This window comes from Brachycentrus maculatus, unplaced genomic scaffold (assembly GCF_059751285.1).
Source record: "Brachycentrus maculatus isolate JH-2025_06_01 unplaced genomic scaffold, ASM5975128v1 h1tg000216l, whole genome shotgun sequence".
Classification (NCBI taxonomy): domain Eukaryota; kingdom Metazoa; phylum Arthropoda; class Insecta; order Trichoptera; family Brachycentridae; genus Brachycentrus; species Brachycentrus maculatus.
In genome coordinates this window covers 450,775-463,946 of record NW_028280967.1, presented here as the reverse complement: position 1 = coordinate 463,946, position 13,172 = coordinate 450,775, and the positions used below count along the sequence as shown (strand labels likewise).

The 13,172-nt window shown below is 36.6% G+C and overlaps 1 protein-coding gene across 1 annotated transcript in view; it reads right to left on the bottom strand.

Moving 5' to 3' along the window:
* The window catches only part of Ca-alpha1D (Ca[2+]-channel protein alpha[[1]] subunit D), a 132,995-nt gene that overhangs the window by 42,861 nt on the left and 76,962 nt on the right, over positions 1-13,172 (bottom strand). The window contains exons 29-34 of the mRNA XM_088264161.1: positions 12,617-12,719; positions 11,447-11,601; positions 9,844-9,941; positions 7,972-8,060; positions 7,050-7,190; positions 4,372-4,537 (exon numbers count right to left, since the gene is read on the bottom strand). Of these exons, the coding sequence (XP_088120287.1) occupies positions 4,372-4,537; positions 7,050-7,190; positions 7,972-8,060; positions 9,844-9,941; positions 11,447-11,601; positions 12,617-12,719 (752 nt within the window). The remainder of the gene's footprint in view (positions 1-4,371; positions 4,538-7,049; positions 7,191-7,971; positions 8,061-9,843; positions 9,942-11,446; positions 11,602-12,616; positions 12,720-13,172) is intronic.

Below are 13,172 nucleotides of genomic sequence, written 5' to 3'. Positions count from 1 at the left end.
CTGTGTAATAATTGTGATAGCAATAAACTAATTTAGGGTATGCTTCTAGAAAGAGTTCAATCAATTTGAAATATTTTTAACAAATATGTCAAATTATTTTTTAAGATATTCGAGATGTGGCATATTTTGACGTTTTCTAAATTAATTAAATATTTCGAAATAATGTGGTTTTTCTTAAAAAAAAAGTATCGTTTTGATGTATATGTATCTTGCTTGGTAATATAAACAGTAATTTATTAAAATATCGGTAAATAAGAGGATTTTAACCTCACTTTTGACTGCAGACCGAAAAATTCTGAATGGCATACATATAATATGTATTTTGGGAAGAATAACAAAAGGCTGCAGGAACAAAAAGCGTTTCCTTATTTAACAAAGGAACATTCATAGTTTATTGAACAAACGAAGGTCATAATGAAAAAAAAAACTATTCTGTGCCAGGATTTGAACCTTGGTCCTCTGATATCTGGTCAGGTGCTTTATCCTTTCAGCTAGACGTCTATCCGAAATGAAAATATTTTAAAAAATCATTAACCCTTCCAACCACTACATTTTTGTCATAGTAATTATAACAAAATTCCCAGGAACTGATTTAGTGTACAATTCACAAATCAATAAAAATTTGTGTAATTTTCATTTGTATTATTAATAAAAGTTTTGGTAATTGTGTTTTGATGTGAATAATCATATAATATATAGTACGGAAATGTATAAATAAATGGAAAAATTTCATGTGTTACATATTGATGACTTAAAATGACTTACATATATTTCTGGATTGTGATAACCCTTCAAACTTGATTTTTTATTATTTTATATAAACAGTGAAACCTCTATCTATCGCTTTTAAGGGGATCTATTGAAATAAACTAGCGAGAAAACAATGAATGCGGGATAAATACACAAGGAAATACGATTGAGTAAAGATACCATCCTCCCAATCTGCATAACCATTGGTAGGTTAAAATTCTAAGAAGAATACAAGTTAAGATGCAAATGTTTTAATTTAATACAAAACTGAACAGAACCAAAAAAAATTGAGTTTAGTGTATTGTACACAATCTGTCATCAACATTGGTTTCCATATTTCCGTAAGTCAACAGTATATTTTAGGCTTTGCAAAAGATATTTTTTTCGGCATCAGTTATTGAATGTGGACCATGGCGATCATAAACCCTTTTCGGTCCCCCAAAATAAAATAAAAAATCTAGGTAGACAGATCCTTTTCAATTGGAAAAAAACTTTTGTCCTCTGTAATAGATAGTGACAAAAATGTAAGCTTGGAATTTAAATAATTAATACTTATGATGAAAAAAATGTCAAATAACAGCCGACATGGGATCTAAGAGGAAAAAATCGAATGAGATTCGACATTGGACCAGTAAGGGTTAAAACAACTTATCCACCCAATGTTTGATGCTACAAACTCAGCGTAATTCAAACGATGAATACGGTAAAATGGTGTATAAAAACGATCGATGCGATCTATTTTTGTTTAAAATGAATTCCGGGTAAAAGAAATAAACGACACATCCGGTAATATGATTATTTGAGGAATGATAGAAAGAGGTTTCACTGTGTATATTAAGTGAGATTAGTATGACTTCATCCTAGTAGTATATCACCAAGCAAGGTACAAATCTACTGGGTAAAACCACATTTTCACTTAATAATAATAATAAATAAATAAATAATTTTCTACTAGACCAAATAAATACATGAATCCAATCTACAGTAGCAATTTTAATACAGATTTATTTAAGATAAATTAGTCACGAATAACAAACTAATATGTAAGACTATAAGGCCTTTGGCTGATATCCAGAGAATTTGTCACGTCAATTATTTGTACTTCACAAAAATACCAACAGATGGAGTTTGTTTCTTGTCCAATGAAATATGAAAATCAACGGGTTGTGGTTCCGTGGTAAGTGTCGCGGACTCTAAGTTAGAGTTTCTGGGTTCGAGCTTAATCTACCACAATTTTAAATGTATTTTTAATAACAGAAGCACGAAATAGTATGATATTGAAATATATTTGTGTTTTATTTTATTTATAGAAGAAAAGTGGATGTTAAATATGGAGAACAATTAATAGCGAATAATTTACGGCACTATTGATGCCGACCCATCATGACATATGGAATCGAAAGTAGAGCGGACACCGTTGCCACAAAAAACGCGCTTAGTGTCAGAAATGAAGACTCTAAGAACCATATCAGGCAAGAGTCTTCGAGATAGAATAAGAAACGCCAGGATCAGGGAAATATGCGAGATCGAAGATGTCGTTAGGTGGGGAAGGCAACGAAGAAGACAATGGTATGCGTATGTGAGGAGAATGGAACCATCCAGACTCCCCCACATCGCACTGTACGGCCAACCCCATAGTAGACGACTCCCGGCAGACCACCAAAGAGATGGGTCAATAGCTGGGAATCGACATCGCAGGAGGCTAATCCCTCTTAAAAACAGGCCACAAGGCCTACAACAAGATGAAGAAGAAGAAGAAGACTATTGATGCGCTTGAAGGAAGAATTTGCAAAAAAACAACCTCAAACTAAGAAGTGATGAAAGTTGATCAGTAATCCTATGAACTTATTGAGTGAAATATTCAACTAAAATTTTTTAAGATGCCAAAAGTCAGTTGGGAGTTGAGAAAAAACAACCCCAAACAAAGAAGTTTTATCAAGCATCCTACTTACTTTTTGAGTGATGGATTAAATTTTACCAAAAATTATTGAGATGCCAAAAGTCAGTTGCGAGTTTAAAAAAATTAACCGAAACAAAGAAATTTTATCAGGCATCCTACAAACTTATTGAGTAATGGATTTTGTTCAACCAAAAATAATTAAGATTTCGAAAGTCGGTTGGCAGTTGAGAAAAATGACCCAAAAAAAAAAAACTTTTATCAGTCATCCAACAAACCTTTTGAATGTGGTAGGCAAAAAAAGCGGAAGAAGACCGAGGAAAACTTGGCATGAATGACTTATTCAAATACTTGAATTCAGTTAGACGTATGAATGTAGAATAGTCGAAGATTGTTTGCAAAGACAGAGTGGCATGGCATTCTATTCTCCCTCTCTACCTATGCCTCTGCATAGGCGTAATATTTATTAGTTTATATAATAAAATAACAACTACGTATTTAGTTTTTTTCACATGAATTATTTATGTGGGAAAAACTATATGGTTGTTATTTTATTATATAAAATGCAGTTCCACCAAGAAATGTCAGTAAAAAACTGAAATATAAAGTTAGTTTCAAATATGAAAAATTCAATAAATTCAGAATGAAAAGACTCTAAAGATATCCAGAGGAAGACCAAAAAATTTATGGATGCTGCAAAGAGAAAACATGGTTCGAAAACATGGCCTAGGTGACATTGTCCGTGACAGAAGGACCTACAACCTGAGGACGAGGAGAGCTGACCCCAACAGTCTACAAAGACGATAAGTTGGGATGTAGCCAGGAAGAAGAAAAAGCAAAGACTTTTAATTTATGCATTAATTTTAAATCAAACACAGATTTTTATGAGTCTACTAAATTGTATTTTATTAACAAAAACACATGAAAAATGTATGTTGTGACAATTGTTTCACCTTGTTAGGGCATTATTTGATAATTCGTTTCGACATTCGTTTGATAATGCCCTAACAAGGCGAAACAATTGTCACAACATTAATTTTTTATGTGTTTTTGTTAATAAAATACAACTTAGTAAAGTCAAAAGAATCTGTGTTTGATTTAAAATTAATACATAAATTAAAATGGAGTTTTAGGAAAATTTCGATGAACAAGAAAGATACATCCACCATTTGTCGAATAAGGATGGGACATTGCTGTACGAGAGAGCACCTTGCGAAGATTGGTGTCTTTGACTCCCCCATTTGCGAGTGTCGTTTTGAAGAGAAAGACCTTAACCACATATTCTTTGTTTGCCCAATAAATGACCAAATGCCAACATTTTTTACAACTCTGGCCCCGCTTATTCCCCTCCCTACATAAATCCATCTCATCCTGGCGAGCAGGAACCCAATTATCTACAAACTTTAAGTTATTTTTTTTTAAATTAAACGGAATTAATTTAAAATTTAATAATAAGTCTATCATATTTTATAATTAAGCAATATTATTAAATTAACTTGACATTGGCAAAAGCAATATTTTCTATATGCAACGCCATTATATATTTAAAAAAAAATAAAGTTCTACAAATTAAACGCCAAATCAATAAATAAAAAGAAGATAATACTCTAATAAAGACTATTTTTTTAGGCAGTTGTTTGCATTTTTCGACAATGACAATTCTCTGGAGTCAGCCGGCCCGTGTGGTGTGAAAGAGTAGCGTAGTCGGTAATGCAGATCCCTACCTTCGGAAGTAGTCCTGGATGAGGAAGGTGGCATAGAACTTGCCGACCGTGACCTCGTCATCTATCCCCGGCGGCGGGACCACTTGGTCCAGCAGCTTCGGAGAGGTCCTCTTCCATATCTTGCGAATGACCGCTCGGAGCTCAGCGTTGCAGTCGTCAATATTACCTGGAGAATTGTTGATAAGTAAATGTTTAAATTGCAACACAATTTCTTTCATTCCATACTAGCTGTGCCAGGCAGATTATCAATCTGATTACTGTAAGGAGAAAAAAAAACGCAAAAAACACACGCTCCACCAATAAAATATTATGTAAAGTACCTAAAATGTTAACCATATTCAGCCAGAGAAGCCACATATCGTCCTCATTCATTCATTCAAACCCTTATTCGCACCCCAATGGTGCATAAGGCACTGTGTCATATAAACGCAGTGTTATCTTGATCGTTTACACATGAAGGGAAGGTGATCAGCCCTCTGCTTCAGGTACCAGACCAGGGAAGTATTGAATAAATATTACAGTGAAAAAATCACTTATATTTATTTGACCCCCCTGGGAATCGAACCTGGGACCTCTAGAATGGTAGCCGAGAGTGCTGACCATAACACTATGGAGACGGACAATACATATTGTAATAATATCGTCCTCATACAGGAGAAAATGACAAAGTGCATTTTTTACAAAAACGTGATTATTGACTATTTGACATCTTACTAGCTTAATATTGACCTGGAAAAAATCCCAAACCGATTTTAATCTTGGAAGTATAATATATTGACCTGTTAAAAATAACTTGTAACTGCGTTGATGACAAAAGTGTAAAAACTGTAAAATGGCCCTCCTGAACATGTAACGTTTTGTTAGTTGGTCACTTTCTCCTGTACGACTACGATATACCTGGCACCCAAACATTACAATATTCCGCCACATTATATAAAATTAGAAACAAATATCAATAATCTAAAGAAACAAGTTACGAAATGGCTTCTCGATATGGGACAAAAGAGTTGCATAAAGTTGGTCACCCCACCAAGATAGAGACAGCCAACAGCGGACAGTTATTGTTGCAATGTGTTCATGTAAATTTTTATAATTTTGTTTACATCAATTTACTTGGTTTTGTGTTTTATTACTTGTATTATCTAGATATATATCATAGTTATACAGGAGAATGTGACCAAGTGCATTGTTTTAGAAAAACGTGATCATTGACTATTTGATATCTTACTAGCTTAATATTGCCCTGAAAATATCACAAACGATTTTAAACTTGGAAGTATAATATATTGACTTGTTAAAAATGACTAACTGCATTGGTGTTTATTTTCTTGCCAAGCAAAAGTGACTTAAATGGCCCTCCTGAGCATTTTACGTTTTGGTAGTTGGTCACTTTCTCCTGTACGACTACGATATATTCTCTTGTATATTTTTGAATAATGTAAATGTACGTCTGTCACAGGCTATGCTTAGTGAGAAATTCATCAAAAAATATATAATATCATTAAAAAAATCTATCACCGTATTGTATAAATTATGGTAAAAAACAAAAAATAAATAATAAATAACCCGCCGTAAGTCAATTAAAACATTTTTTGCGGAAAACACTTAAAGATGTTTTACACACTGTTGGTAAAGAGCGGACCTTTATTAAATTACTCATATACTCGATAAAACTTGATTTCATACTTAAAAAGGGTTTTATTCATTGATAAAAAAAATATTTGAAAGTAAGGTTATCCATAAGAACACTTCTTATTGCGAATAATGTCTTTGCATCTGCTTTGAAACTGTGATGGAGTCAGGTTTTTATGTTGTTATTTTGAATTCTAAGCACGTTTCGAGGTTCTCATCAATAAGACGATTTCTCAGTTTGGATTTAACAAGGTAAATGCTTGAAAAGGATTGATCCCGTGAATACGTAAGAGCCTTCCCATTGATTCGGTGCTAGAGCCACACTTAACACATTGTTTGCGGGAAACGCTTCAAAGTGACTTTTACATACTGTTGGTAGAGAGCGCTATGCTGCTAAAACATGGACCATAAAAGCAGCAGAAAGGAGAAAAAATGATGCCTTCGTGCTGTTGGAGGCGCATGCTCCGAATTCCATGGACAGCTAGACACACCAATGAGTCCATTCGCCAGGAACTACGCTTGGATGGCTTGACTCTGGCCAATATCTGTACCTGACGGATTCTCCAGTTCTTTGGACACGTTGCGCATGGCAACGAGGATAGCCTGGAACGACTAGTTGTGACCGGTAGCCTAGAGGGAAAGAGAGGGAGAGGAAGATCCCCCACACGATGGACCAATTAAATTAAGGCAGCAGCAGACACCTCAGTGGTTGGAGCGCTACGTGCAGCGCAGTCAAGGGATAGCTGGAGAAGAGTCATTGCTTCTGCAAGGGTCACAACCCTCAGCAATGAGGAATAAGACGGAGAAGAAGGTAGAGAGCGGGAGATGGTTACAATTTTTTTTATTACTTTCGGTAGAGCGTGAGAGACGCTAAAAACATTGTACAGATCGGAATTGGGTTTGCGGTTACTTGTGATTAGTATACTGAGAGTCGGGCAGCAGACTGTCAGAGTATAATTAGGGTCAGAGTTGATGAAAAAACTGCCCGACAACAATGCGTTAAAATAAAGATGGAAAATTCAAAGATTTTTGTTGTTTTTTCTTACCTTCAGTTTTAATTTTGAGCGACGTTCTTACAACAGCAAAGAGTGTGGCATTGAACAAGACTGTTCCGTCGCTGTTCAGGGGCATGTTCATAGAGACCAAACGTTTGCAGGCCACTCTGTGGGGGCACAACTTGCCAAAACCTAGACAAATAATAACAAAAAATCAACACTACGACATTGATTTAGTTAAGTGTGTTGCCTGCCCTATTCCATGAGGTAATACAAGAGAAGTATATCGATTCGCCTATAGAAGACAATATATTAAAGAAATAGCTCTGATTTTAACTGATTTTACCCTAGTAACAGCAGTAGTAGTACGGCTGTCCAAACTTAAAACACAGTAAGGGACATTTGTAATACGTTTCTTTGGCATTTTTGGACTAAGTAGAATCTACTTAGTCTATAAATGCAAAAAAAAACGTACTACAAAAAAAAAGTCCCTTACTGTGTTTTGAGTTTAGACAGCCGAGTAGATTATAATGGAATTATTGGCTAGAAATACTAGAAGGAAAACCTTAGGACGTTTGTGCACTACACGGAATTTTACTGTCCGGCACGTCAGTTAGCATATAAAACAGATGAATGGCTTGGATTGGCTTGTGCTTTTGTCCATCTTTCTTCGCATCGGTGCTCTTGATCGGTCCGTGAACACGTCGCGCGTAAATTCAATCACGCTAAACTGTCGTAGTCGCTTTCATTTTCAAAACTGGACTGCCGGACGGTTCTGTGATGAAAATTCCGTGTAGTGCACAAGCGGCTACTGTATCTAAGATCAGTTTTGAAAGTAGATAAGAATTCTAAAAAAAATCTGAGTTAATGTATTCAAAATCATAAAAACTGCAAAAAAATTGTTATTTAATGCCTTGCAATGATGCATTATTTCATAATCAAAGTCAAAGGGTTAATTAATCAATTTGCTCACCAAGTGGAGGACTAATTTTTCTAAGAAGCGTCACAACGTCCAAGTGTTTGATTCTCCCTTTGGCATCGGGATCATATTCACTCCATAACCTAGAAATGTAAACAAAATTAATGAAAAATGGTAGTAAACAGCAAAGGCTAAACTAGCAGGGCACAATGAAGTCCTGGTTTCAACCCTAATATATGGAAATGAAGTGTGGAGTAAATGAAGGTTAAAGAAGGATGAAAGTAGACTAAATACAGTCGAAATGCGTTCATTCAGAGGTATGCGTGGCAAAACGATGTATGATAGATGTTTTGATGGTGTTATAAGGAAAAAATGCTAACTAACTAACTAACTAACCATCACCCCGCTTTCCGCAGAGGTAGGCAAAGAGAATCAAACGCCACACCACTCTGTCTTTGCAAAAATTCTTCGCCTCTTCCACATTCATGCATCTCCTCATATATCTTCTTCTTCTTTCCATGTTCGCTCCCTAGGTGGAGCATATGGCCACACGAGACGTCTGTAAGTCACTCTGTCATGCGCCATCTCCTTGGCATCCTCCCAGGTCAGTCTGGCATCCTGAAGTTCCGCTGAGTAAAGTCGGTGAATGGTCATCAGCGGCCTTCCGGGGCGCTGGAATTCTCGGGGTTGAAAGAAGAGACATGCGGCGTTGATGCACTCAGGTGGCATTCTAAGGATATGTCTCAACCACGTCCACCTTCTCCTCTTTAGGACTTCCAGTATGAGGGGCTGTTGATCTTCTCCTCACATCATCATTCCTGACAAAGTCATACCTGACGATTATTACAACTCCTGACCAACGCTTTCAAGTATTCGACATACTTGATTGTCCAAGTTTTCCTCGGTCTTCCTTTGCTTTTTTTTCCAACTACATTAGCCTCATAAATTTGTTTAACCGTTCTTTCCACACACATACGTTCCACATGTCCAAATCATCTTAACACACCTTTCTTAACTAGGAAAAAATGCAAGGCTGAGATAAGTGTTATCTATAAAATGAAGAAAGATGGTTTGGGCATATGAATCGAATGAGTGAAAAAAGAATAGTAAAAAAAATGAGGCGAATGTGGTTGGTTATAGAAGCAGAGGAAGACCGAGGCATGATCGAGTATTTCAAATACTTCATAATAAAATTAGGTGTAGTCCGGTCAGGAGTTGAAACAATTGGCGAATATGTATGAGGAGCCAATGGGCCCTGAGCCCATATGCGGACTGACACTAAGCACTGTCAAGTTTAGTCTAAAAAACTGGGCCATGGACAAAAGCCAACAGATCTGGTCCAACAGCTCAGGGATGAAACACGCAAAGGAACTGATCATGGGGTACTCGCGGAAATTCACCACAGAAGCTTTAAAGCTTAGCAAAAAACAAATGAAGATCCTAACCAGGACCTTGACAGGACACTGCAGACTGAGAAAACACATGACAAAAATTGGACTTCATGACTCCTCAGTATGCAGATTTTGTATGGAGGATAACGAAACGCCAATCCACATTCTCTATAATTGTGACGCACTCGCTCGCAAACAAAGTCACATCCTTGGAGGACCTCTACTGGACTCCGAGAAGGTGAAGCTCCTACCACCAAGACAGATTGTGAGTTTCATGACTCACGTAGGTCGTGGGAGTGAGCTGTGATACAGAGGGAGGTCACAATAGACCTAATATGGTCGCAGTGACACAAGGGATGTAAGATCCCAAGAAGAAAAGAAAAAATAATAATTATGAGGAGATTCATGAATGTTGAAGATGCAAAACTGTTTACAAAGACAGAGTGGTGTGGCCATTCTCTCTGTCTACCCCTGCGGGGAATCGGCGTGATGGCTAGTTTATTTTATTTTATATTTAAAAACAAAAAGCAAAAACCTGATAAATTCATCAAGATGATGCGGCCCCAAGATAGACCAATCCCGTGTGAGGTAGTCAAAGTTGTCCATGATGACAGCTACGAAAAGGTTGATGATCTGAAAAGGCAAGTTATACTTAATATAAATATTGAACCCTTACATAATAAAATATTTAGAATGTGAAAGAATCTTTGTTCACAAATTATGAATCTTGCTCCATTCAGGAGTTTTTATATCAAGATGTACAGGGTGTCCCATAATCCAACGTATTCCTTTCAAGGGGTGTTAGGCCAGCTAATGAGTCGCCAAAAAATGAAAATATGACCTCAGTAAAAGTGCCTTAGTTTTCAAGATATTTCCACTTTTATTAATTTCCCGAACCTCTACCCCTTAGATCAGTTCTTTGAGTGCCACTTCTAAAATTTTTCATATTTTAGGATTCTAATTTATGTTTCACAATAACACACAAAAATAATTTAATTTAACATAAACACTTTTTACTAAAACAAAGCAATTCTTTACATCGGAGTCATGAGGTGAGCTAACACCCCTTAAAAGAAATATGGGACACCCTGTAGATACAAAGACATCGATATTCAACATCAGGGGGACTCGACATGTCAATATATGAATAAAATCCAAGGTATTCCTTTTAAGGGGTGTTAGGCCAACTCATGACTCACCATAAAATGAAAATATGACCTCAGTACAAGTGCCTTTGTTTTGAGATATTTAAATTAGAATCCTAAAATATGAAAAATTGGCACTCAAAAAACTGATCTAAGGCGTAGAAGTTCGAGAAATTCATAAAAGAGGAAATATCTGGAAAACTAAGGCACTTTTACCAAGGTCATATTTTCATTTTTTGGTGAGTAATAAGCTGGCCTAACACCCATTAAAAGGAAAACGTAGGATTATGGGACACCCTGTATAGTAATAGTTCCTGTGGGGGGTAAAAACTGGCTGCAAGCAGCAACCGACCGGAGGAAATGGAAAGAAGGGGAAGAGGCCTATATCCAGCAGTGGAGGTCAGAAGGCTCATGAAGAAGAAGAAATAGTAATATCTTAAACATAGATCAAATGTAAAATTCCAGAATATCTTGTGAATACATAGATAAAAAAATGCAATTTTATTTTCATAAATTTGACAGCCGTTGAGATCAGCCGTACTGGTATCATCCGGCATTTAAGGGTATGGGGAACGTGTGTTTGCACTAATTACGTGCATCCACGTCTCCATTAGTTGCTCCTCAGAAGCTGCATTTTATTGATGGATGAAAATTGAATAAATAGACTTACTTGAATGTTTCACGTTTTTATATTCACAAAAATTAAGTTTAAAAATAATTAAGGTTACAAATTTTAGTACTAGGTTTTTATGTTCACAAAAATTATTCAAGGTTACAAATTTTATAATGACTATGCACTAATGTAGGATGTAGCGTCAGTTCACGCTGATGGCAAGATGACAAGAGAGGATGTACCTTGCGTCGTCAGTACTTTTAAAGGCGTGGTGACGTCACGCAGTCATTCATTTGCGGTACATCTATGGTTCGTCATCATCGGTTCCTCTATGGTGGTCAGGGCCAAATGAGGCACCACAAGGGTTAACAAGCACTTACCAAAAATGAGCATAGCACGTAGAAGGATATAAAGTAGGGAAAGGCGATGCTACTCCCACATCCTTCCCAGGACCCACGGTCATCGGAGCGATCATCACACCGCACCTTGTCGGGACGCGATGAACAGTCCAACATGATGTCCTGCCAGGCTTCACCTGTGTGCAAAGGAGACATAATTTTTAAAAATAATTCAACCATATCCGCTCCCTAAGTGGAGCACATGGAGTCTGTCACAAACTGTCCAGGCTTTTCTGTTGGCTGCCATCTCCCTTGCATCCTCCCAAGAAGTTCTGACGAGAACTGTCAACGAATTGTCAGCAATGGTCGTCCTGGGCGGCGCGAACCTGATGCCTAAAGAGGCAAGCTTGATTAAGGTTCCCGGGAGGCATGCGGAGTACATGGCCAAGCCAACTAAATCGCCTTTTCTTGACAACAGTAGTGACCAAGATTTACTGCGTCCTACGCCTTATCTCTTCATTCTTCACAAAGTCAAACCACCGCACGCCTAAAATTCTTCGCAGACACCTATTCTCAAAGCCAAGTAAACGACTGCTCTGGGGCCTTGTAAGGTGACATGTTTCACAGCCGTATAATAGAATGAGGAGACATAATATAACATTTTAAAAGGTCATTCATTCCCATTTCAAGGTCTTGAAGAAATTCACAAATTTGGTCATCGGCGTCAATCATTATGCCTTACTTTCTCAGAACACAATGAAAATTCTAACTTGATGTCCTGCTAGGTTTGAATGGAGACCTAGTAATAACATTTAAAAGGGTCATACAAGAGTCTACAAGAATAAGGAACACCAGGATAAGAAAAATATGCAAGATCAAAGATGTCATTAGGTGGGTAAGACAACGAAGAAGACAATGGTATGCGCGTGTGAGGAGAACGGAACCGTCCAGACTCCCCCACATTGCACTGCACAGCCAATCCCAAAGAAGACCACCAAAGAGGTGGACTATCAGCTGGGAATCAATATTGCAGGAGGCTAATCCCTCTTAAAAACAGGCCACAAGGCCTACACCAAGAAGAAAAAGAAGAAAAAAGAAAGGGCTATTCATTTTTGTTTCGAGATGTTTATTTATACAGGAAGCTGTTTATACAGGAAATCGTTTACATGGGAATATTTAAACATTGAATTAGTATTTGCAAAAATGTGTTACCTGTGGCAGATCTGAAGAGAACGAGGACGGCTTGCGGAAACGATTGGAAGTTATTGTTTCTGTGGATGGCCGTTTCTGAATCCAAAGCAATTTTTCCGAAAACCTGAAACAAACAAGTATTATTAGAGACAATAATGCCATCGATTTAGGTAAAGATTCAATTCTATAGAAGCTGCTATACTTGATGCAAATTAACATATAAATCAGTAGAAATATTAATCAGACAACTTATTTAAAAGTCTCTGTATTAATCCTTGTTTTGAAAAGTATCGAGCGGTGGAAAACTTTTTAAAAATTTGTGGTTAAGGCAATTTTGAGCCGTCAAATTGCACATAGATACGTTGCACTTATTTGCTAAGTCTTCATATAATATCTGATTAATAAAAATCCAAAAAATAAATAAGTTGAATTCAAAAAAAGTTAATATTTTCAAAGGTTAAAACATTAAATATCACACGTTTTGAATATTTTAATACAAAAAATGCCCAAGTTTTATTACAAATATCACAATAAAAATTGTCAAATTGCTTGAATGATATATTATAGTTGTATAGTT